This window comes from Nelusetta ayraudi, unplaced genomic scaffold, assembly GCF_046127955.1.
Source record: "Nelusetta ayraudi isolate G7.1 ecotype Tasmania unplaced genomic scaffold, CSIRO-AGI_Nayr_v1 ptg000042l, whole genome shotgun sequence".
NCBI classification, from domain to species: Eukaryota; Metazoa; Chordata; class Actinopteri; order Tetraodontiformes; family Monacanthidae; genus Nelusetta; species Nelusetta ayraudi.
The window spans coordinates 15,328,489-15,354,471 of NW_027466092.1; the positions used below are offsets into that span (position 1 = coordinate 15,328,489).

Below are 25,983 nucleotides of genomic sequence, written 5' to 3' on the forward strand. Positions count from 1 at the left end.
ATAATACTACCGGTATGTCATAAAAGTATATGTTTCATTCTTTTCACTACTCGATGCAATACAACTCGAGCATAACACATCAATGGGCTTTAGATTGCCCTTTGTCAAACAGACAACTGCAGGACATGGTCTAAAATACGTTATTTGTCTCTGCAGTTTGATTGCCTTCAAAGTCGAATCTCCCAAAACCCCAATACAAATGTTCAAATGAGTTGGTGGAGTACTCTGTTAACTTTGGACGTTTGTTAGCTGCCTTTGTTTTCCCGACTTCTGCAAACAAAGGAGCTGTCACGTATAAAATCATTCAGACGACGTGCGCACCGAGGCTCACAGGGTTGCTTAGCGCATCCATGGATGATTCCTGCTAAATTCACTTCAATACACGCATGCAGTGACCTGGGCTCTCATTCACTCTCTCTCTCTCTCTCTCTCTCTCTCTTACCCTCCCTCTCTCGATCTTGCCTCTGATATTCTCATCGGTCAATCTTTGACATGTGGCCTATTATAACACATTTTTCATCTCTATCACATACGCACCATTACACCTTCACATACGCAATATGAATTTGATGTCAACATTTACTTAGATATTTTCTCATCTTCTGATGTAGTTGTATGTTTGTAGTTTTGTGAAGTTGACTGCATTTCATAATTGTTCAGGTGCACAATTGAAAATTCTGTTTACCTGAGCAGTTTTTTTTTTTGCAGGAATAAAAAAAAGTTTAGCAATTCAGTTGCAACTAATTAGTATGCGATTGCATGTTCTTCCTGCCTCTGCGCGGGTTCCCCACAGGTGCTCCAGCTTCTAGTCACAGTCCCAACGTTGCACATGCAAACTGTAAATTGTCCATATGTATAAAAATGAGTTTGGCCCTGTGATAAACTGCTGGTTTGTCCAGGATTCAAACTGTCTCCACCCCAAGACACTGAGACTGAACCCTGGGCCCTGCCTTTTCAAGAACTAGTTCATTCTTGATGTTTTTTTTAATACACATTTTGTTTTTAGTGGTTGTGCCATATGGGATATGTCGTGTTTCCACCACGGATGGCTTAGGTAGGCTGCAGACGCAGTTTGACTTGTTCCCACCACAGATTGTAGCCTGAAAGCCGCACCCCACCGTGACCATTTTGGTTACTCTTCCTTTGGGCTTGCAAGTGTGCAGAGCACCCTGGGTGGAGCTGCACACGCTGCAATCAGGGGACTGGTCAAGAGAATCGTCACGTTTACACAACGAGTGGAATCAGCCTTTTATTTATGTCTTTTGCACATGAGCGAGAGGGATACAGTTGGAGTGAGAGAGAATTTCAGAATGTCACCCTGCTCCACTTCTTGATCCCCCCATATGACTCATCCTGATCCTGATGCTGGTGCAGTGTGCAGAGATTGGATATAATCAACTTTCATCTTACTGTGTCAATGTTCAATTTCAGTCGTACTTGTTGACCTTTATCACTTACCTAATCACTGAAGTGAAACCGTTTCAACCAGCTGTTCAGGGAGGATCACGGCTGGAGGCAGTTAACTTCTTGGTCTGATAGATCAATCACGACACCCTAAATTAGATTTGTGCAGCAGTGTTTATTCAATAGTAAAATTCGAAGCAGCCTTTAATTCTGATCTGACAAGTTTTAACTTTAATCTTTTTTTGTTATGTCGTTGCTCTTGCTTTCCAGGAAAAATATTGGGAAAACTGTGGGAATAAAATTTAAGATAAACGACACGGCCTTTCCTTTAACCTTCCTCTGTCCTTTCCAATGTGCACTCCCTGGCGTCTGTCATGGTGGGCGTAACACAACCCCGCTGGATCACTTGGCAAATTCCTTCAAAAGCTGTAGAAAGCTTGAACGGATCCTGCCCAGTCTTTTAATCCTCTCTTGTTGGCTGCTGACAATTTGTCAGATGTCCGTTTTGTGTTACTCAGACCCATACAAACCCTTTGGGACACTGTGACTAATAGGGGCTGGGTGCTGAGTGAGTAACGTTCATTTCTCATTGGCTGAGCAGTGGAGTACCTATAATACCACTGTTGGTATTTCTGTCATTTTTATCTTCATCTGCTTCTTATGGAGCTAACTGCTAACTTGGAACTAGTGTTTCTCATTTTTACCAACTTCAAATGATGGCCTGACGTGACGGCAGTTTTCTTGAGATGACCTGTTAAATCTGTATTTGTGCCGAGTCCAACTCGGCTGCTCAGAACTGATTATTTACCCTGTGGTGGTATCTGTGTTAGTATAAATAAGCTGAATACGTTGATATTTCTTTTCAAAGGCTGTGTTGAAATGTTGCTTATTTTCATATTCTTAATTGATCTTTAGTGTGAAGGACAACTTGTCACCTCAGCTTTATATTTGACTGAAGAAGCAGCCCAAGTATTTGACCATGCTCAGAGCTGATATACAATTAACTGATTACATGAGGCCATAAAGGTGATAGTGGTTGTGTGTTACTGAGCCAGTTACTGTTGGGTTGGTTGTCATTGCCTCAAAGGAGCTTCTATTTTATGACTTCTGGCCAGACTCATTCTACAGAAGAAGATCTTTAAAAAACTGTTTATTTCAAAGTTATTATTAAAATGTTACCTATTTCCACAAAGCAGCCCTTCAGTTCCTGCAGGGCAAAGACGTCATAAGCCCCAGATGTAGTCACCTGACAGCCAGCTGATAGAATCAGCCCTCTGGGTCACTGACCAGTCTCCACCATTCTCCCACAACAGGCGATTCAAACATGTCCCCTTGGTTACAGTGCAGTGGTTTCTGCTACAACGCTGCTGCCGTGCTGCACAACTGCCAACAAACTTTACCACTGCAAGTGCTTCCTCCAGGTGCGACTCTGAGCCTTTCAAGTGCCCTTGGAGAAGTGAAGGTTTGAGAGGGGCTTCCAGCTGCATCTTCCAGCTCACCATGTCGTGTCTTCAGTGCGATAGCCTCATGACATGAAAGGAAGCTGATTCCCCCCCCCCCATTTTTTTATGATTATTTTTTGTTAAGCAAACAATCCCGTCAATTAGGAGTAGACACGTCAGTGAAGAGCTTATCTTTGCAGAATTCCTTGCAATGAATTCTTTGAATCATTGACGAGTGGTACTGACGCAATTTCAGTTTAAATGTGCTGGCAACGAAGCAGAAACTGTTTACTTTCTTCAGTTTTGTTTTCTTTTTTTGAAGTTGTTCAAGTAGGATGGTAGATTATGGTAGATTATTATGATTTTGTAGTTGTCAGATTAGTTTCAGATGAGAAAAGACTAACAAATAGGGATGGATAGATAGTGTGTGTGTGTTTTTTTTTTTATTATGGGTCTTGTGAGTGCCATTTCATTCTCGATTCAGCTTTTACATCATCTCTGTCTTCCAGGGTTCGTTACGCCTGGTGACAAGCCATTAAAGGCATAAGTTTCAATTAAGGACCAAAATAATGTGAAAGAGAGACGACCAGAGAAAAACAGACATGAAAGAGATGAAAAAAGCCTGCGTGTGTGTGTAGACCACGGAGAGTGTAGCTCCTGGGACATTATACACAGGCAGACAATGACTAAACAAGCAGGGGAGAAATTCTGTGGTTTTCTGCTGATTTTTTTTATTTTATTTTTTTTTACACTCCTTTTGCTTTAAAGTGTGAAGTGTATGACAGACATGGGACCAGCTCACCCACACTGGTGATTCTGACAACACACACAATGGCTCAGTGGGGCAAAGATATACACAAGTAACACATTACCTCCTGGTTTTGTCTGATCAACAGATAAGTATCATCAGATACCCTCCAATCAAAGGATGACAGGGTTTCATTTTTGCTATTTTCTCTGGACACTTTATAATATCTGTGTCAAGTGATTGGCACAGATACCAGCACTGTGGGCCGACAACGTCTCCTGTGGGCCTCCCTGGAAATGATTTGATATCCGGCTGCTTTGTCAGAAAGAGGAAACCAAAGTGTCCATGATATTGTTTTAAAATTGGACACCTCCTGATACTAGCAGATGGATGGTGCATAACTACGTACTCTTCTGGTTAGCATTGATGTCAACCCTCATTTGAACCATTTTAAAAAATGACAAACAGCCTTAGACTATTGGTTTTTGATTAATCTCAGCATTCTTATTGCAGGTGTGTTTTTAGCATTACTGTACTCCTTTAAAGTTTTCGCTGCAGGCTGTTGGCATATTAATGCGACTAGTAATTTCATGGGAGTGACACTGTGACAAAATACTCACAGAAAAAAAAAAAACATTTAAGAATTGGAAACCTTAGTTAAAGGCCCAATTAGCATAAGTGTTCTGGTGATATATCCTTGTTCTGCAATGCGTCTTGGCCTTTGATCAGCATTAGCTTAACTAGCAGTGTTGTTCAGAAGAGTCGTCTCAGGCTCGAGGGTGAACCTCTCTTCACTTTGTCGGCATTTGGGAGACAAAATAACATCTAGTCAGGTCAACAACACAGCAACACACTGCCTGTCAACCTCCTTTAAGCTTCTTCAGCAGCAAGTCAATGAAATAAATGGATAAAGCTTTTAAGAGAAAAGCGAAAAGGTCACGGCGAGGCCCAAATGTGCAGCGATGAGAGTTGTGAAGTCAGTGGAGACAGAGTGCCGAAATAACCGCCAGGCCACATGATACTGCGTCTGTCTGCCACCTAAGTAAAGAACACAACTGGTCCGGAGCCAGCGGCCCGTCTAATGGCACACTCTGAGCACACACATTCTGTAGCAGCTGCGTGCTGGATGAGAGCCCGCGTGCCGCTCTGCACCAACATTATCTGGCTGAGCTTTCTTGGTTCAGGAATTCAGAGAGAAACGGCCGGGCTGTCATTTCACTGCTCTTGTTTATGCAAAGGGGGAAAAAAACTGAAGATTTTCTCTTGAGATTGTGTGTTACAAAGGTTTCACGCTGAGGGAAGTCAGTCTGGAGTCGTCTCAAGTGCAGAGGATTTCTACATAGCTTTTATTGTTCCTTCATAGACGCCCAGTGTCACATTACAGCGAAGAAAAAAAAGACTTTGGTTTGCTGTAATTCTATGAATAGCAGTCCTGTGTTTAGACGTATTTTATGCAGTCCAATTATTATAGTGCAAAATATGTTGACGTTCTTTCATCTGTATCTATAAAAAGAAACCCTCATGGTTCTTGTTCTATCTCAAGTGCACTCAGTCTGCTTATATATTCTCTTATCCAAATGCTGTTAAACAGAAGTCCTTTCATTTGTAGAGGTTTTCAGCTCCAGCTGAATGACTCAACACTTTTGTTTAATGGCGTGCTGCACGTTTCAATCAAGGTTGAAGCTGAAGTAGTTGGATTTAATATATATTTAAGAGAGAAGATGTCTCTAAGTCTTGCCGTAGCGGACGCCACATGGCACACTTGACCCAAATGAGTTTTTCTCCTCTTCAATGGAATAGAGTAGAAATGTGAAATGGACATATTGGAGGAATTGAAGTGCACTGATTAAGTGCACTGGCTTCTTTCAAATTTGAAAATAAATAGTCTGTGTGAATTGATCATTTCTATATCCGTAGCCCCGGTGGACAGGTTGGATAGTTGCTGTCACCAGCTGTGCGTCATTCAAAGTGCAGGTTTTGCTGCGGTGCATGCCCAGGCTTTACATGGACCCACACTTTTTCTCTTTCCATTGTTCCTTTCTGCTCTTCTCTGCTCAAGCCCAGGAGAATATATGTATGTTGCTTATATGCTCATATTCAGGCAACCTGACTTGCTGTACTTTGTGGTAAAACACTTGGACATCTGTATCGAGCTCACGCCAGTGTTCCATTCCAACCAGCGCTCAGAACAGTCCGGTGCAATACACAGAATTCAACTCTAATCAGATTCTGTGCAGCCCTAAAGAAGACAAATCTTATATTTGGATTGGGATAACACTTTAACCCCCGTCCATGTTTTATATTTTCTAATACAGTCAGGCCCTGCTAGTGTTCCTTCAGAGGAAAAGAAGAAGGTTATATTGGTTTGCACTCATAGAATAACACTTATCGAACAAGTCAGTGCAACAAAAAGACAAAAGGATGCCGACCAGCGTGAGACAAAGAGCCAGTTTGGACTGATGCATTTGCTGAGGGATAAAGTGTGCAGTGTTTAACTTCTCTTTCTGGCTTCAGACTGCTCAAGTCCTGCTGTGTTACCTAGCAACAGTGGCCTAGTTTGTCGAATAAAATGCACACTGCACACACACACACACACACACACACACGCACACACACGCAAACGCACACGTTGGTACGCTAGTACACTCGGAACACAGAAGAAGATAGCGCGCCGGGCGTCTCGGGCCACTACAAATGGAAAAAAGGTTTCTCCTTTGCCTCGCCATCAGCCGAGAACGATGTATCAGTGTCGCGCCAGTGTTGGAGTACAACCACCACTTAAACTCCCACGCACTTCACCACCGAGCGCGCAATGCATTCTGCTACGGAGCCGCAGAGTGACAACGGTTGAAGGCTTTTCTAAATTGCTACAGCGATGCATAGAATCCATGTTCTGATTGGAGAATCACCTGAAGAGCGCTGGACCTTCCAGACTCATCTGGCCATTTCACCAAACAGATTTTTAAAAAAATTCAAAAATGGAACTCAAAAGTGCTGTGTTGTGTGGACGAACGCTTGTTACCGTTGCAGGTGTTTTTTTTGATGGGCGATCACCTGAAACGACGGTGCAAGGTTGCTGCTTGTGCGAATGTGTTTTCGGCCCTGGCGGCTTCGCTGCTGCCTTCTGTTCAAGGCTGCTTGTCTGAACTGTGTTGGCCATTGTAATGCGCTGCCCTTGTGCGCCTCTTTGTTTGCTGTTTGGAGCGACGGGGTGCGTGCACCAGCACACATGGGATCTGTGGTGCATGCCCCCCCGCTCATGAGATCGGAAGCAAAGTATACCCCAAAACATATGCATATCATATATACGTGTGTGTGTGTGTGTGTGTGTGTGTGTGTGTGTGTGTGTGTGTGTGTGTGTGTGTGTGTGTGTGTGTGTGTGTGTGTGTGTTTGTTTTATCGTATTTATATCTTCATTTAGTCATTTTTCAACAGCAATAGGATGAGAACAATTGTCCCCCTCCTCCCTCGTCTCTGCCCCCCTGACCAGATGGAGCTAGTCTGGTGTAATCTTCTGCCTCCTGTAGCTTTGCGACGTGTGTGTGTGTGTGTGTGTGTGTGTGTGTGTGTGTGTGTGTGTGTGTGTGTGTGTGTGTGTGTGTGTGTGTGTGTGTGTGTGTGTGTGTGTGTGTGTGTGTGTCGTTTAAATCCTGCATTGGTGTGACAGATGGACTGCAGGATATTACCATCATGTGTGTGCGTGTGTGCGCGTGTGTGTGCGTGTGTGAAGATACAGTAGGAAGGAGTAAATCTGCTGAGTGATGAACAGTTTAATCAAAGCTGCTCTGTGGTCAGCTCGCATACTGATGCCAAATTGGGGTTTGCGTATTTGTGTGTTGATGTTTGAGGAGGGCAGACGACTCTGCTTAAATGAAAACGCCGCCTTTCTGGATGTCTTCTATTGTGTGAGGACTGAACTGAGTGAGAAAGCATCTTTAGGTATGGCTGGGAGGTCTCGTTCACTGAGTGAATGCAGAGTTCTGGTGAAATCACTGCAGTCCACCGTGTCCATGTGCAAGTGAGCAATTTTTCATAATGTTGTTGTTTCTATTCTGTTTTTAGAGTAATGCAATGGCAAATGATGGGACTGATCTAAATAACTGAAAGTCAAATATAAAGAAAATCTAAGTCCAGCTGCCCGTTTCATGGACAAAATCAGAAACCTACATGTTTGTGTAACTCGCTAAAATGTCCATTTTTAGATGTAGAATGTGGATGATTGACGAACCTGGTGAATAGTGAAGCAACTATAGTATCCCTAACCTTGTTCTTCTCGTTGTATATTTAAATACAGTACATACTGTAGTTGAATACAGTCCACTCACAGGAGTGTTGAAACCAGCACAGGTCCAGGTTTTCACACCAGAATCTACTTCAAGATTCGCCAAAGTTGGCAAATTCCATTTCATTCACTGTTCAGCCTGCGTCGCCGCTGGACCTGCTGATGTGCAGGTGCCTCTTAAGGCGAAGACAAAATACTTCTCTGGCCAAGAAACTCATGGTTTTTCCCTTTGAAAGAGAGTGGAGCAAAGGAAAAGAAAAGCCAGTTCTGTTTGGCTGCCTGCACACTGGGATTAGAGTCAGTGGAAGCGCCGTCTACACGCATTCTGGGACATTTGTTTGTCAGATAAATGTTGTGCAAACATTGTGCGGCACACAAATTTGGTGCATTGACACATTTTTCAGTGAACTCTTGAAAGTTTTAAACTGCTATGTTTTTTTTTCTTTTGCTGTTTTTTCTTTTTTTAAACACACCTACAACACTTTATCCCACGCAAACCAACAAGCGCTGGGCAACATTAATGCCAAAACTGTAGCAGCAGCCAGGTAGGTGGGTGGGTGCAACACTAGCAGCACACTCCAGTCGAGTGTTTGTCCATTGTGACTGTTCTGAGTGCTTGAATAGTGGCTGCGCTGCACACTCTGTGTGTGTGTGTGTGTGTGTGTGTGTGTGTGTGTGTGTGTGTGTGTGTGTGTGTGTGTGTGTGTGTGTGTGTGTTTGCCTCTGGAGTAGTTTAGCGTGCAAGTATGCAGTGTGGGACACGCCTCGTGTTACTCATCGTAAGAGGACGGCCTTTTGGCTCGCCGCCACTGACGGTGCAAAAACCTGTTGTGACTCGCCAAACTGCAGCATTCACTACTGACGTGCACAGGAGCGCACGAGAAGCGGAGGCAAAAAATAAAGATGTGGCCAGTGATGTCTGCTGTGGTGGGCCACCGCAAATAAATGGATGCGTGCAAAATAATGGCGGCGTAATTTAACAAAGCGGCGGTGAAACGACTGTAGGCGGCCGTCCCAGCGCGTCACCGTGGTGATTGGAAAGTCGCGCACGGACTGAGTGTTAACGGCCAGATGCTTTGTGGACCGTCGAGTTTAATAATTAGTTAGCATAAGAGCTATTTACAACGTCGGCTACTTGGAGCACACTAATCCACTTCTTCTTCTTTTTACAATCACAATTACTGAAATTCACTGACATTGTATCCTAGCAAACAGCAATCATCATGTTCAAGGCAAAAAAACAGACAATTACCAGAGAATATCCCAAATATGTTGAGGAAGCGGGAGGGAGGCTATCAGTAGTGAGGGAACAGAGCTTAAAAGTAGTAAACATACCAACAGCCTTGAACGGTTTCTGCATATCTATAACCAGTGTCAAATTGAAGTCCAAATATCAATCAGTTCAAATAAAAATACAACAATATGTTTATAAAAAATACAAAGGATCATGGTTCATTTTCATTATCATACACTACGGCTCTCTAATTTACTGTTGAGTATCTTGCATTGCCAATGACACTGATGGGAGATGGATGAGCATATGTGAACGTGATTGTATGTGTATATATATGTATGTGTGGAGGTAGGAAGATGGTCTTGGCATATGTTTATGTAGGTTCATATATATATGTATGCGGGTTTGTAAATGTCAGCATGTACATATGCAGTATATGTGCGTGTTTTGTGTGTGTCTAAGTATTATATATACAGTATATGTATATATATATATATATATATATATATATATATATACATAATATTATAAATACGTGTGTGTATATATGTCTAAATATATATATATACACACACACACACACACACACACACATATATAGACATAAATCCTTTATTTCTGTTTGTAGAGAGAGCTCCTTCACGCACCTTTTAAAATAGGTCACTTGTTTTCCGTTCTGTGTTTCAATAATTTTGCTTCCTTAAATGTTTATTTCTATATTATTTTACGCTAAGAGATTGTTTAAAAGCTGTTGGGAAGCCTCGTTTCCCAAGAGCGAGCGCTAGGTAAAGCTGAATGAAGCGGGCTGAGTGGGGCGCGGGAGGAGGAGGAGGAGGAGAGGGAGCGAGACGTTGACGTGCGGCCGGGCCGGGCCGAGCCGAGCCGAGCCGAGCCGAGCGCCAGCGAGCAGGAGAGCGCGCTGGAGAACAGGGGAGGAGTGTGAGTGCCTGCACAACAGAGAGAAAGAGTGAGAGAGGAAGTGTTTGTTGGCCAGCCCTGCAGCCGTCCCTCCCCTCCTCCCACTCCCTCACTCCCTCCCTCCCTCCCTCCCTCCCTCGTCTTGCTTGCTGCTTGCGTCAGCAGCAGTTAAAATGTCGGCTGTGTGGCTCGTCCTCTGCTCTGCTTTCTTTTCCTCTTGGCCATTTGCCTTTTCTCCCTACTTGAAAAACACCCTGTAAGCTCGGCCCTTTTTTCTTTTCTTTTTTTCTATTTCCCCGCTTGGCGATCTCCTTCCTCGTCTCTGCGCTGCCTTCCACCACCGGCTCTCAGGTCGAAGCTCGATTCATCAGTTTATCTTTTTTTTGCGGGGGGGGGGGGAGGCGGGCATCTACTCCTTGTTGTTGCAGAGGGAGACTTGGGAGGAAAGGTAACGTTACACAGTTTCATATCTAACACCGCCGCCACTCGGGATGCTCTGGCTCTCGCAGCTCAAAGAGTCGAGTTCACTTTGATTCCCGGCGCTTCGGGGAGCAGATTGGAATCTAATTCGCTGGCAGCTGCGGGCATCTTTCCAAGAATAGAAGGTATAGGCGTTTTCACTTGTTCTACACCAGTGTGTGTACGTATGTGTGTGTGTGTGCGTGGACAGTTAAGTCATGCATACAATTAGCAGCAGAGTGATTTACAGCAGGTGTTGTAAAAGCCTTTCAGGCAGTGAAACTGTTCCAGAAGCAAAAATACATATCAGCAGGGGCTTTTTTTTTTTTTTTTAAGCTTGGTACTTGCCACTCGGTGTTCTTGTTGTGTTCCTGTTATGTGTTCACTTGTCAGACTGCGCTGTGACATCACCGACAACTGTGTTCTGAAGGCGTCTGTGGCGCAGAAACGGGAGACCAAGCGTACGGTCGTACCAAACGTACTCGACTCCCCGCCCGCCCACCCACCCACAGCCCCTCTTTTTTTATTTATTTTTTTTCTTGCCAGAAGTAGCAACAGAGGCAGAAGACGGTGTGGGAACTCCCGCAGAAACACATGGCTTGTATGAGAACACACAAATAACCACACGGAGTGGTGAGCACCACAACCACCTCCGACACAGAGTGTAATTTGCAGCCTTGAAAAATATGGTTAGAGGCCCACAGGCCGGAAGAGTGACACTAAATACTGATTTAGTCCCTCGCACCAGGTAGTTTAGCTGCAATTGATCTATTTCACTCATTGTGGATGACTTGGCTAAATTGTGTAGACATTGTCGTGCATTTATATTTTGTCTGCAGTGTGAGGCAGTTGAGCGCTGGGAAGGAAGGAGGCATTTTGCTACATTGAGGTTATTTATAGCCGTTACACTTTTCCGTTTTGATCTGGTTCCAAATACATATGTGCTGATGCTGGCATGTATGTACTACCGAGAGTGTGTGTGTGTGTGTATGTGTGTGTGTGTGTGTGTGTGTGCCTGATTCATGTGTTCCATTCCCCATAGGGTTCCTACTGAAGGGCTGAAGCTCTTGTGGTCCAAATACACCCACTTGTTGTCTCGCCTCACTCCAGATCATTTCCCGACAAAATTGAACGAAACCTGCTGTTGTTTGCAGAGAGATGTGCGAGAGCTCGGCCCAAGGCACCGATCCACTCAGGAATGCCATATTCAGAGTAAAAAACTGATTAATCTTTTTAACTTCACAAATTTAAATCCTCCTCTGAAACCAGAGTTGAGATTAGACTAACGCTAACACACCGGATCAGCCTGTTTGGCCTATTTTCTATGGCGTGCATTGAATGTGTACCACACGTATATAATGGGTTTACTGGTTGCTTGAATATTTGGATTTTGACTCTGAGGTTGCGTCAGAAAATCTCTGGATTTAATTGTGGAGGGATTACAACGTAGATTTTTGAACCAACCACCTACAATTTAAAGGGTTTGGGGATTAATTATTAGACAAAAACTAAAACGTTGCTTCTATTTTGACCCTTCTCTTTCAATGGTTGCACCACTTATTGATCCCCTCTGCAGCCATAGAAACAGAGATGAGCTTCAGGGAGTTTGGGATATAGTGTTGTCGTTTCAGACCATATGAGACAATGTGACACATCACACAAAGCAGAAGTGGTGTCAAGGCAGCCTTTGTCAGATGGAATCTGCTGCTGCTGCTGAGACCTAAGTGTCTTGCATGTGCGTTTGTGTTCTGCAGGATGGGTAACTCAGGTCACCAGTCTGATTACAGTGGATGTAGCTTATACCAGCTGATAGCATAGCATGGGAATAATATCAGCCCACATATCACACCGGTACGCATCTCATTTTGAAGCTGCAGATTATACAACCTCACCTCTATGTCTTTCGTATCCGTGTGTCACATGTGCCTGTTGAAATGAAGCCTGGACATTAAATATATGAATCATATTTAAATATATGAGCTGAAATCCACTGTGCAGTTCACACTGATTGTCAGGAACGAAAAGTGTCCAATTTTATCGTCTCTTCCATTTTTTTAGGCCTAATTCATCAGCTCAGATCTTCACATCTTGAGTGTTTTGCATGTGCGTGCGTCTCTTCACTCATCATCAACACACAGAATTCTAAGTGCACAATCGCACCTGGGGGAGGGCTGCCGTCTGCCCATCTCATTCTCCAAATGTTGTTTTTCTTTTTCATGTCTCCTCCTTTACAGATGATGACTTTGCCCTGCAGCTTGTGTGTGTGTGTGTGTGTGTGTGTGTGTGTGTGTGTGTGTGTGTGTGTGTGTGCGTGTGTGCGTGTGTGCGTGTGTGTGTGTGTGTTTGTTTGTGCGCTCTCATTATTTATGTCTTTGTTTCTTGTCTTTGAGGCGAACATTTGCATTAGTTACCATTCTTTACAGCTGTTGTAATGTGTGTCTTTTGAGGGAGTGAGGGAGTGAGTCCCTCTGCTAGTCTTACTGCTAGTCTCATAGTTATGGGATGCTTTTTCTTGGCCTTTTTTTTTTTTAGAAATGTGAATGTTGTGTTGTGTCATTTTAGGGAGGAACAGGAAATAAGCTTTTTCTTCTCTTTTTTTGTAAACTTATTATTCTTTCAACTGTTGTTTCAATGTGAAAGAGGGGATCTATGAAGCTTCTCTATATAAGTCAGTCACGACTTCAGGTCAGTGAGAAGGTCTGAGGATCTGCTGCACCATTTTGTCAGTCATGAGCGTAAACGTTGCATCACACTGTGTATCAGTCCCACTGACAGCGTTGCGCAATGTTTTAGTGTAAATATGTTGTTTTTGTGCCTTGGTGCGCAAGCTGTCATGCGGTGGTTCACGCAGGCATGCGCTAATGCTAACTGACACATCCATCTCGCCATGCCAGCTTACAAATGGAATCTTGTCAACTCGGTAGTGATGTCATGCCTAACTGTGAGTTCCGCCTTGCGAGGTCATTGGAATGCACCATTCAGCCACGTTTTCACTACAATGACTGTAAATTTCCCTCCCGTAAAAAAATGTTTGCTGGTATTTCCAGTGGGGCGGCTGTTGTCACCAACTTTCTGTAATGCTGACTTGTTTCACTTGTCGTTCATTTTTGTTGGATGGGTTTTATTTTCTGGAAATGAACACGGTCGTACAACGAAACCATCCAATTTTGGTGTGCAATATTGTTGGCGTCACTTCCTAGTTAGCAATAGCTTGTGTGTATTTTCCTTTGGCCTTTTTGCACAATGTGAGAAAATGCTACCTAGCAAAAAGACTGAGCATTTCCAGGTATTTTCCCCCACTAACTATAATTCTGCATTTTTATATGTGTCACTGTTTTCACATTCATTGAAGTTTTGCAGGATAATAGAGCAGAAATTCACAGTAGCTCTGCTCTGCTTTAAACTCTTCTTCCTATACTTGAGACTTAACAGGTCTAATTTGTTTTAGTTGTTATCCAGTTCCAGTGTTTTCTCAACGTGTGTATATGTTTTTCGACCGAGCTCCAGTCAATCACTTCTCTCGAGCTCTTTCATGTGGCTTTTCTACAGAGCTTTTACTGGCTTACCGTGCTCTCGGTGGTTGCCATGGCAACATGGTACTCTGCGTTCTCCTTACGCGCGCTTCATACCGTAATAAGGTGCCATCCACAATCTGCACTGCCTCTGCTCTGTCCTCAACCTTGCGAGGCTCATCGATCGATGGGACTTTTAAAGTCCGAAGCGTCGCCTTTGTTCATTTCGAAAACCTTCAATCTCAGTTGTTTTCACTCAGTTGGAATATGGCCATGGCAACCAGTGTGATTAATAGAGAAAGAGGCGTCGGCAACAAGTGGGGTTTGAGATGTGACAACGGCAAGAGCCTGCTGATGGGGAGGCTCTGGCTTCTACCAACTGGCTCTGCTGCTGTTAAATCAGATTTCAAAGGTCCACACCTTCTGTCTGTGGCCTGTTTCCTGGACGCATGTGTGAAATATGTCCCGTGGATTTAATAAACAACACAATCATCTTCAGTGTCAGGTTACCCTGCCTGTGGTGGGCATTTCCCCTATGATTTATTAGCGCGCTGCCTTGTTAAACCATCTGTTATTGAGCTTTACTGCATTTACACTTAAGGACTCCACCAGCACCCACACACACATACATAAATACACACTCACACACACACACACACACACGTACACTCTTACAAGACGCATTACTGGGCCTCTGGTGACTGTGGGCATGTGCAATAAACCCTTTGCAAGTTGAAAGCCCCAAGTTTCACCACCTGTTAAGCCAACAGAATGTAAACAAAATAAAAACATAAATCCTCTCCGTCTGTCCGCATTCATGAGCGCAGCGCGCTAGCTCAGCAGCTAACTGCTAATTGCCACAGATGGGCGAAATGAAAGCCGCCCATATGTTGTTCTACCATGTAGCTCCGGTTGCCCATGAATTGTTTTCTGCATAGTTCCCTTACCTCTTAATGCAGGCGTGCGCATGTGTGTGCGTGCGTGTGTCCATATATATGTCTATATATATGCATAAATTATATATATATATACATATATATATATATATATATGAATATATATATATATATATGTATATGTGTATATTCATATATATATGTATATATGTATGTATGTGTATATATATATATGTGTGTGTAAGGGTGTGTATATATATACATATATACATATACATATATATATATACACATATACATATACATATACACATATACATATATATACATATACATATACATATATATATACATATATATATACATATATATATATATAATTTATGCATATATATAGACATATATATGGACACACGCACGCACACACATGCGCACGCCTGCATTAAGAGGTAAGGGAACTATTTCATGGGCAACCGGAGCTACATGGTAGAACAACATATGGGCGGCTTTCATGTATGTATATATGTATATATATATATGTATATGTATATATGTATATGTATATGTATATATATATGTGTGTATATATATATGTATATATATACATATATATATATATATGTGTATATATGTGTGTGTATATATATATGTATATATATACATATATATATATATATATATATATATATACATATACATATATATATATATATATGTGTGTGTATATATGTGTGTGTGTGTGTGTCTTCACAGTTCTTCCATCTAGTTTTGTCAGCTTCATGTAGGATTGAATTGGTATCATTGCGTATTGCTGTGGGATCAACTGTGTGAACCGAGGGAATGGGAAGCTGAGGCAGACGGGGCTACATCACCATGGAGAAAGAGAAACACGAACCCTGTAAATATCATGATTCTGCTCCCTGGGAAATGAAATGTGCGGGACACTTGGACGAGAAGTCGCTCCAGCTGGTTTCCTCGTACTAGTGGCTGGATTCAGATCAAGCCTTGCGACTGCAATGGAAACAGTGTTTCTGGATAATTAGCAGCCAGTCCACCCCTGTGCTTCTGCCGCGCAGGTTTTTGTCACAGTCGGCGCCCTGAGAGCAGCGCACAGAGTGGAGAGCAGCTCGGGGTTTTGGCAGGTGCACTGCGTGCCTGCCGTGTTGCGGCTGCCAATTATCTCCCTTTGATCCAATATAAATGTGAACACGACTTGATCACGCAACTTGATATGCAAATAAAGTTTCTTGTGACTGGTATCAGTCGCCTGCTAAATTGTTTTCCGCTCCACTCACTGAGTGTCATGCTTTCTTACCTTATGTGGAAACTAGTCACTTTTTTTTTTCATGTGTCTTGACATACTTATAAATAAACCCGTTGTGTATCTCCACATCAGAGCATGACAGCATTGTCGCATGACAAGCCCCCCCCCGCAGAGATCACCAGCACCCACAGGAAGGGTTGTTTTGTGTGCGCGCTACTGTCTTTCATGTCCTTTTAGCGTGACTTCTGAAGATGCAGGTGGCTCAGTTGAAAGTTGCACCTGCCGCAGCAAGTGGTCACTTTAACGAACTGAAATGAAATGAGGAAAATAAAAAATACTCACAGCGTGCACAAAGTTTGCTTTTGCTTCATGCTTTATTTATGTGTCCGGACGTGTGTGTGTGTGTGTGTGTGTGTGTGTGTGTGTGTGTGTGTGTGTGTGTGTGTGTGTGTGTGTGTGTGTGTGTGTGTGTGTGTGTGTGTGTGTGTGTGTTGGGTTAACATCGCTCATGTTTCTTACCTCTAATCTCTCCATTCTATCACACTGACCTCGTTATGTAACTGTGAATTACAGCAGCGCCATGCTGCACTCAGAGAGACACCATCTCCTCTCCAGCAGCTGTATTTATTTGCTTTGTTGGACCCACTGTAGCTGAATGATGTAAACCCCCCCCACACCCTATCACACACACATCCAAGACAACCAGCAAACAATGCAGTGAAAGAGTGATGGAGACACACACATGCACGCACACGCACGCGCACACACACACACACACACACACACACTTGGACGAGCAGGGCTGCAGGTGCGAGGAGGCTTAAGAAACGCAGGAACTTTGGTGGGTTTTTTGCGTCGTGTGCGTATTCCTAACTCCGGGGTGCAGGCTGACAAGACATCACCAGGGAGTGTTGGTGCATGGGAGGCAGCATCAAAGTGAAGTGCGCTGCCTTTGATCTGTCAGATTTCCTCTCCCCATTAATTTATTCATCACTCTTGAGCTCTACGTCGATGCACTGCCAGGCCGCGTTCCCTCCATCCCTCTCTGCCTCTCCGTCTCAATTTATCCTTCCTCCTGCACCCCCACACCCCTCCCCTCATATCTCATTCATGTTATCAGTCATCTCCTCGCTTGATACCTTTGTCAAATGGTGGGCAACACCAACTGGGTCCTGTGTTTTAACAGTATGAATTCCTGCAAGTTGCTCGACAGCGTTTGCTCCTGATTTGTACTTGTGTTGCACTTGTTGACCGTCTCTGTGTTGTTGTCGTGTTTTTCTTCTTCTCCTCAGGCATTCAAGCCAGTGGTTGGGAAGAATCTGTTGTCACCAGTAACGGCAGTGGAGTTCCTATTAGACCGACAGCTGGACTTCCTCTCTGACCATTCGGCCTGCCAGCCATATCAGGTAATGATCCACTTTCCACTCGCAAATACAGACAGACATACAAACATACGTACATGTGTGACACGTGTGGCAGCAGCGCTGAGCTCCTGCTTTCACAGCAGCTGCCACGCCAACACTAGGCTGCTGTCTGGTTGCACTAACGGAGCTGAAACTTGACAAGTGCTGCTGCTGATGACCGCACTTGTGTTTCTGAGGCTGAATGGCAGCATTGTGGCCTGCTTACATTTGACCACTTCATAGCAGCAATAAGGTCACTGTTATTTTATTATTGAATTAGTTCAACTAAAGATATGAGTTTATTTCATGTTTCAATTAGTCTATGGCTGTATTGTTTTCTCAGGGCTTTGTATTTTAAGTTTGAAATTCCAGCACAAATGTCCAACCTTAGAAACCCATATTGATGAGTTCTGAAATGCAGCACAAATAGGAAGGAAAGAAAAGAAAACACAGTCAGTGTGTCTTTGTCATTGCTAGCAGGTTTGACCTGCTTGAAAACCTGCTGGCAATGGCTAAAAAATGACGTTTGTTCACGTGATTGAAGGGGCCAATCGACGTGCGCGTGCATCACATGCTTCCCGTGGTGGAAGACAGTCCCATCGCCAAAGCACGAGCACGTCCCTTAAATATTGTTTTTGCGGAACTAAAATAGCCTCTGTCCCTTGTAGTACCAAGAACCTAGTGGCTCCGCAAATAGATTGAGGAAATGAGAATAGTTTTCACAGTGCAAGGGCCCCTCTTATACAGCGAAAGAGTTGGTTACACGGCCACATCAGCATGGAGGATATAAAGGCCACCAACAGCTAGCAAGCAGTAGTACTGATACTAAGTCCACGGTGACGCAGTGCAGGTTCCAGAGGGCTAGCTTCTGAAAGTAGGGAGTGGCTTTCACTCATGTTGTTTAGCTGCACAGATGCTCATCCTCAGAATGTGTCAAAGTGGCATCCCAATACCCCCCTCCCTAGGTAAAGTACACATTTCACACAGGTGAATTCATTTCAACCTAAATGTCTTGGCTTTGGATTATTTTTCATTCTCTCAACTTCATTCTGGCTGCATGCTGATGTGCAAAACAATCGAACGGTGACCAGAACACACCAGAGTGCGAGTGTCTCGATGTAGGACCAATCAGAGCCTTGGATTGTGGCATTGGTCACTGATTGTCAAACTGGCCTTTTGAATGAGTGAGTAAATATGTCCTGTGGCTTGAAGGAGCCTTCATAGCAATGTTGTGTTTTGTTTTAAATTAAAGCAGAACGGCTGCGGTTGTTTAGCTTAGTTTTTAATGTGTAACTTCTGGTTGTAAAGATCAGCAGCAGCAGCAGCAACAGCAGTAACAGCCTGGCCTCAGTGAGGCTGAGTGTGTGTCAGGTGACTGCCTCTCAGCCGTCCCTCTGCCCCTTATCGAACAAGCTGCTGCGATTGTCCCGGACAGTTTTTCAGCTGGGTCTAAATCACTGCAGTGGGAGGTTGTCCGGCCTGATGTGCTAAAATAAATGCAGCCAGCTTGCACATTGGTCCGCTTCCCGGGGCACTTGCAGCGGCACTAAATGTTTCCATATGCACGGAACAGCGTTCGCCGCGGACGTGAAGCCAAGCCGTGCAGCAGCGGCCTCCCCGCCTCATCGCACACGCGCACCCACACATATCCACACACAATATTGTACCTGCTGCCCGCCAAAGGCTTCTGATCCTCAGTAGCTCGCAGGCTGTGAGGACGGTGGCTCTCCATGGTGTGATTTTTGCAGCGTGCGTGCATGATTGCATGCACGTGTGCAGCGCAGCGCGGCGCAGCGCAGCTCAGAACAGCGAGTTGCGCGGCGTTGGCTCGGAACATTGTGTCCCACTCGGTGTCCCACTCTGTGTCGACCCGATGGGCATAGCCTGTTTTGCACTCTCACCAGCAGGCTGGGTGTCGTTAAAATACCTCGCTAATGAGAGAAATGGAATTAGATTTTCTTTGATTTGATTTTTTTTTTTTTTTTAAAGTCCCTAGTTGTGTCGTCTTGTGAATCATGCGAGTCTGCTCAGTAGCTTCTGTAGTTTATGTAGCGTTTGACCATTGCGGTTGACCCTAAGTGAGACACATCTACTACTGGTCTTTAGATGTAAGAGCATCGTTACAATAACTATCAGCTAGAAATACTGGACTGTTGACAAACGTGGCTCTTGCACTTCAGATATTTCTTTTTAAGAAATCAGGACAAATTTGAGGTGAAATGATCTGAATTTTGGAGCGTTCTGCCTGAGCAAATCACTTATTCAGCTGTCAGCCATTACTGAATATTGTTGCTGTGACTGGAACTGAGTCATTACCATCTAGAGAGCTTTTACTAAATCTCTAATGAAGCCACGGCTCTGTTGCCAACAAATGTGAAGGGTTCCGATTGTTTTCTTCTTCTTCTTTTTTTTTTAAGAATTTTTTTACATATGATGTGAGCATGGACGGGCTGATCGCTTTCCTTCCACTGTTTTGACAAAACTGTTGTCAAAGTGTCTGCACTGATTCTCCGATGAAAGCATCAGGTTCTATCACTTTGAGGCATTTGTCACTCATCCTCTCGCCTTTGATTTTCAAGCACGGGGGACCTTGTGAGAATCAGGCGCTTTCACACCTGCAATTGCGTTTGCTCCTGTGGAATCAGTTGTTGCACTTGACTGTTAGATGTTAGATTCAAGCCAAACTCAGGCAGCAGAAAGTCACACAAGGTCTGTCGCTCAAAATCACACACTTTTTATTTTTGCAGAGAGTTGCAAAGACAATGTTTGATTTCAAAATGAGCCAAGCAGAATTTGTCTCTCCTGATATTTGTGACTGTCAAGCACAGGCAATCAGGAGGAAAATGCCATTTCTACTGGTGCACAGTGTTGCTGACTAGTGGAGGCTGGTTTACTCCAACACTGTGTCGCCTCCTCAGGGGACTTTTATATTGGTGCACAACATTCCAATCAATCACACACTGGTCAGATTTCCAGAGTATTTTCCAAATGACAATTTGTATTGATAAAGTTTAGATTCTTTCTACTCTTGATAGAGTCTTGGAAGAGGTGAAGTAAAATGTCAAAACAGTGCAACAATTTTGTCCATTTTCTGGCTTTTTTGTGAATTCTACCATTCAATAAAGTAACTTTATTGATCCTCTGCATTTGTGCCACATAACATACTACTTACAGTGCACTGCCATTCATGCCTTGAAATTTCAGTTTTATTCAATGTTGGCCTTTTTTTTCAAATATTTATATTCAATCTCATTTTCAAAAGCACACTAGTAGTTTTGGCCAGATTGCACATTCAGAAGACACTCACTCCCGAGCCCACACTCCTCCTTTGTGCCCACACTTGCAGCCACACACAGTGAGTTAGCTCTTGGAATACTTCCACGGACATCGCACAAACTTGCAGGAATATTTCTGTGACTGCAGCCCGACGTAACCTGACTGCTGTTTTTTTTCTGAAATGCCACACAGAAAGTGTAAGTGAGAAACACGCACACACAAACACACACACACACACACACACACACACACACACACACACACACACACACACACACACACACACACAGACTGGAGGAGTAGGCTGGCCCACCACACAGTGACTTCATTGTACAGTTTATGCCTAACAGATTGTAGCGCCCTCCTCCCTCTCTCCTCCTCTTCCTTCCTCTGCTGTTCCTGTCCAACTGGAAAAATAGGGGGGAGGGGCCAGAGCTTCCCTGCCCTAAATACAAGCTCTCCAGCTTAAATGGAGCGTCCACTTTAAATGACTTCTGTGTAAACAGAGGGAACTGTGCGAGTGCTGCCAGAGAAGCTCAGAATAATGGACGAGACCAAAATATGTGGAGTTGATTTTCTGCGGAGAGGATTGTCAAAATCTTTATTTTCTTCCCTCTGCCGAGCTTCCCCACTGCTCACGGTGACTCCCTGCTGCCCCGTGTGTGCTCGCTGACTGGCTGTCAGCTTTTCCCTTTAGATTCACACACGGTTGCTGTTCGATTGCCGTTATTTCAACTCTTGGATTCCCTTTTGAAATTCCAGTCTGAAAGCGCAGCCACGCGTGGCCTCGCCCCTTCCATCCCCCTGCTGTCACGTCTTCATTCATCCAACACCCATCTCGCCGTAACCTTACCTGCGCCGCGTCTTATGTGCACGCCCCGACACGTGCCTTGCGCAGATAGATAGCCGGCGGTGTCACTTTACGCCGGCGCTCGCTCCAGAGGAATACACTTACACGCCCGGGGTCTGGCCGGCCCGCCGCCCGCCGACAATAGCTTTCTCGTCTGGGTTGTTTAAAATTTCATCTTGCTAAACCGGCGAGTGGGGCTCTGCAATTTTACGTAGCGTTGAAACAATCTCCAGGACAGCGAAGCAGCTCGGCCTCGCTGGCCGTGCAGCAGCGTGCTGGACAAGATGTCCTCACGTCGTCCCACCGTAACGTGTCTGCTGATGCTGCTGCAGCCCTTTGTTGTGTGCCGCTCAGTGGCGGTGGAGGGAACAAATACAATATGTGTTCGTACAGCATCTCCGTGGGACTCGTTTACTACCCGACAAATGTCCATGAAAATGTGCTTTTCTTTCACTTCATCTGCTTGCACAGTTAGAAATGCACCTCGTAGTGATGCATCACTTTGTTCAAACCCAGCCGAGATTGTTTTCCCCGCCGCTGTTTGTGCTCACGGTGTGTCATCAACATGACAGGAGGCTGTTGTACATAAACGTTTGCCCCATTAAAGGCTCAATGCATTATATTCTACCTTGCTGTTGCTCTCCGGCAGGTGATGTCACCCTCATCCTTTTTATTCTCACTATCGTGATAGAAATAGATTGATTTGTGGTCATGGCAACTCCGTTGCCGTGGTAACAGAGTCTGTGTGGGTTTTGTGTGTCACAGCCATTTGTGAGTATGTAAAGATGGCTCGACGGGATCCAAAAGGCGCAACGTTTTTTTTCCTGTCATGCGCTGTTTGCGTCTTCAAAGAGCCACAGGTAGTTTCCGAGCTTCTGTGGTTTCAAGGGTATTTCACATTCAGAAGTTGAAAATGCACCTATTCATTGCTCACACAGAGTATCGAAACTCTGGCTGAGGTTTTGTTTTAATCAGCAGATCTGATCAGCAACACTTATTCAGTCAGCAAAAAAAATGTCACCCAGTGGAAGTCTTCTAAGGCTCAGCTAAGAGCTCTACTATAGCAGCAACATTGGGACTGGGAGGCACTGGGAGGCACTGGGAGGCACTGGGAGTCCCTGCAGCTTCCAGCTTTGGTGCTGATAATAATCCAGAGGCAATGTCCGTGCTCACTGTTGTGCCTGAAAGGATGTTAAAGAAGGCATTTAGAGGTGATGACTGGTTAACAAGCAAGTCAGATGTTTGTTTGTTTTCATTTTAAATTAAGGAGGATCTCAGAAATAGTCAAAATAAAATCCTCTGCTGGTCTGATCAGATCTCAGGACGGTCATGTCACCTTTCATAAAAGCCAGTTATTGAGCAGTAGTTATGACGCAGTATATTTGGGCGCTCTGTCAGGGATATAATACTGAAAATATAAATTCTATATGTGCCGTCTTCATTATTGTGTACTTGAAGTGTTAGTTACCCTTTTAGAATTTGCGTTAAAGGCATATTGGGAGTCTATTTGAGTGTCTTACGCTGGCCTTAGAAGCACTGCATTCCTCTGTGCTATTTTTGGGTGTATGCTGGTTTTATATAGAGCTGAACAAGGCTATGAAAGTAGAACACAGCCACAGCTGCAGCTGAGACGGAGAGGTTGCTTTTCAACCTCCACTTGGACTTCCTATTTGTGGTACGAACATCATGCGACCGCACGTCGGTGTGCGCGCTCTGAAGTGTCACTGTTTTTATTTACAAATGTTTTACTGACCATAAGAACACTGCAAAGTGTGGAAAACTACAGTGCGCGTGGAGGGAAGGTGGTTTGGCTGGGTGTGTGGCTGACTCGCTGCTCTCTTCGTACCGCGTTGCACCTTTGCGGTCAAAACAGCGACCGCACCAAGAATGAGCTCATTGAACTATGGCGACGCATCATCTGTCAGACACACACTGTCCCACACAAAGCCGAGCGCGGGGGCGCCACTCTCACTGACTCACGTGTTCTTGCCGTTTGTGTTTTTGATCATTTCCTCTCCGCGTCCTCGCTCTTGCTCAGCCTGGTTGCCTCATGTGACTTTACAAAGTTGCGCACTTTGTCTCTCTGCAAGGCGTCTCGGGCCTGCAATGCTTTCATTGTGAAAGCCATCCGTGGGTTTCTTTCAGAAGAATGCAGCCCTATTGAGAGTCTCTGTCTGTGTTTATATGTTTGCCTTTCGCCACTGATTGTATCCAGCTGCACAGCTGAATTCCAACCGCTGTCCCTCGCCAGCGTTGCCGCTCCGCTCCCCCGGGCTCCGGGACTTTCTCTCAGACTGTGGCTAAAGGGTGCCTTTTTATTGTAGCCCATGACACAGCGAATAGAACACTTGATTGCGTCTAATACATGTTTTGACTTGAAGCAGGTTATTACTTTAAAAACTACCGCAGGCGAGGTTGTCGTCAAGCCAAGCGCTAGCTGACAGGTAGCTGTTGTTGCTTTGAGGCAGAAAGAAAAAAAATGTGCGTGTAGTTATTTTAGGACAAAGCAGATTTATGTTGACGAAGAGCAGGAGGGCAAAGAAGGAAGCTTTATTTTCGCTCTGACCCAGCAGATTAATCACAGTGTCTGCAGGTTTTAACTCACAAAACTGTTAAGGGGGTAAAAAACACAAAGAAAAAATAAAAAAGTTGCATCTCCTGTGGAAAATGTCATCATTTTTGGCCAAATCTGTGTTTTCGTGGCCGTGCATTTGACAATTGTGTCTTATCTCTTGCAGGATGAAGTGGACAGTCAAAACCCAGTATTAAGAGACAACCATCAGCTTCACGAAGAAATCAAATGCTGGCTCAAAGGCCAGAAAGTTCAGGAAATTTTTATGCAAGGTGAGAGCGCACCGGCCACGTCACGTCAGCGCTGCCACGGACCTTTTCTTGGTTTTGCCGACGTGCATCGGTCATAATGTTCAGACTATTTTCATTGCAGATGTGGCTCACATTCTCGTCGTACAGTACATGCATGACACTCTGTTCTATTGTGTTCCTCAAAGTAGCGCGAGGAACCGAGCGTCTGCTTCCTAGCGTAAGTGGCGCAATCGCGACAGTGGAATGATCCTCTTCTTTTGTTTGTCACCACCAGGACCCTACTCCTTGAATGGCTACCGCGTGCGTGTGTACAGACAAGACTCGGCCACCCAGTGGTTCACCGGCATCATTACACACCACGACCTCTTCAGTCGAAACATGGTCGTTATGAATGACCAGGTAGGCCTGAACAAAGTCTTGCCATGTTATGAAAATAGTCATCATGTGGATGTTTAATAAATTTCATGTGTAAATTACAGAATAAGGGAAAACAGAAACTAGGTTTCTGTGCAAGATCTAGTTTCCTCTTATGGAGCTCTACTCAAAACTGAACTGTTCTCTTTGTATGTATAACTATAGTTGAAGACAAATGGAAGTTAAAAACCACGGCTCGCATTATTTGAGTCATTTTTATCTCAAAGTTTCCTTTGTCGATTGTCAGTAAACTTGGATAATACTCTGATCATCGCAAGCTTGGGTTCACACTAAATCATATGCTGTTATGAAAATGCCATATTTCCCCTTTTTTGGTCAATGAGGCTTCCCACGGTGCTGCTGCAGCGGTTTTCCACACATTTGGCAAGCGAGATCGCAGTAGACCTCTCCGGTGACTGAATTTGTGGCCGGCTTAAACGTTATGATTGCTGCAGCCCCCCCCATAATTAGAGGAGACTGCTGCATCCCCCACTTCAACCCCGCTGGCTTTTTCTCCTCCCTCAGACAGGAATAAAATGCATCTTCACCTTTGAATCCACATTCATTTTTCATTTAGGTTGGATTTATAGTTTTGAAGCAATAGTTTATGAGTCCTTGAGTTCTTGAGACCTGCTTGCAGACTGTAAGAACTGGATCTAACGTGTGTGTTCAGGTGCTGGAGCCCCAGAATGTGGATCCGTCTATGATCCAGATGACCTTTCTGGATGATGTGGTCCACTCCCTGCTGAAAGGAGAAAACATTGGCATTACTTCCAGGCGTAGGTCACGATCCAGTCAGAACAACAACACCGCACATGTAAGTATGGACACTGAGAGCGTTTGAGGAATACAGAGATTCAAATGTTTAATGTAATTAAAATTAAATTCAGCGTATTTGTTATTAATAATAATAATAATAATAACAATAATAATAATACATTTAATTTATATTGCACTTTACATTGAGGCAATCCTGTGAGTTGGCCGTTTTCTCTGATAGTATGAGTCCTATGGGTTTTTTTTCTAACTTTGGCTGTCATCTGATATTAACTTATATC

At 44.2% G+C, this 25,983-nt stretch overlaps 1 protein-coding gene across 4 annotated transcripts in view; it reads left to right on the forward strand.

Annotated features, from left to right (window-relative positions):
* jmjd1cb (jumonji domain containing 1Cb) overlaps positions 1-25,983 on the forward strand; it is a 92,618-nt gene that overhangs the window by 43,806 nt on the left and 22,829 nt on the right. For 3 of the 4 annotated variants that reach the window (XM_076034824.1, XM_076034825.1, XM_076034826.1), the window contains exons 3-6: positions 17,452-17,565; positions 24,427-24,532; positions 24,786-24,910; positions 25,599-25,742. In XM_076034824.1, the coding sequence (XP_075890939.1) occupies positions 17,452-17,565; positions 24,427-24,532; positions 24,786-24,910; positions 25,599-25,742 (489 nt within the window). Of the gene's footprint in view, positions 1-10,428; positions 10,634-17,451; positions 17,566-24,426; positions 24,533-24,785; positions 24,911-25,598; positions 25,743-25,983 lie in introns of those variants that run through there. The other variant, XM_076034827.1, reaches the window with a different exon arrangement.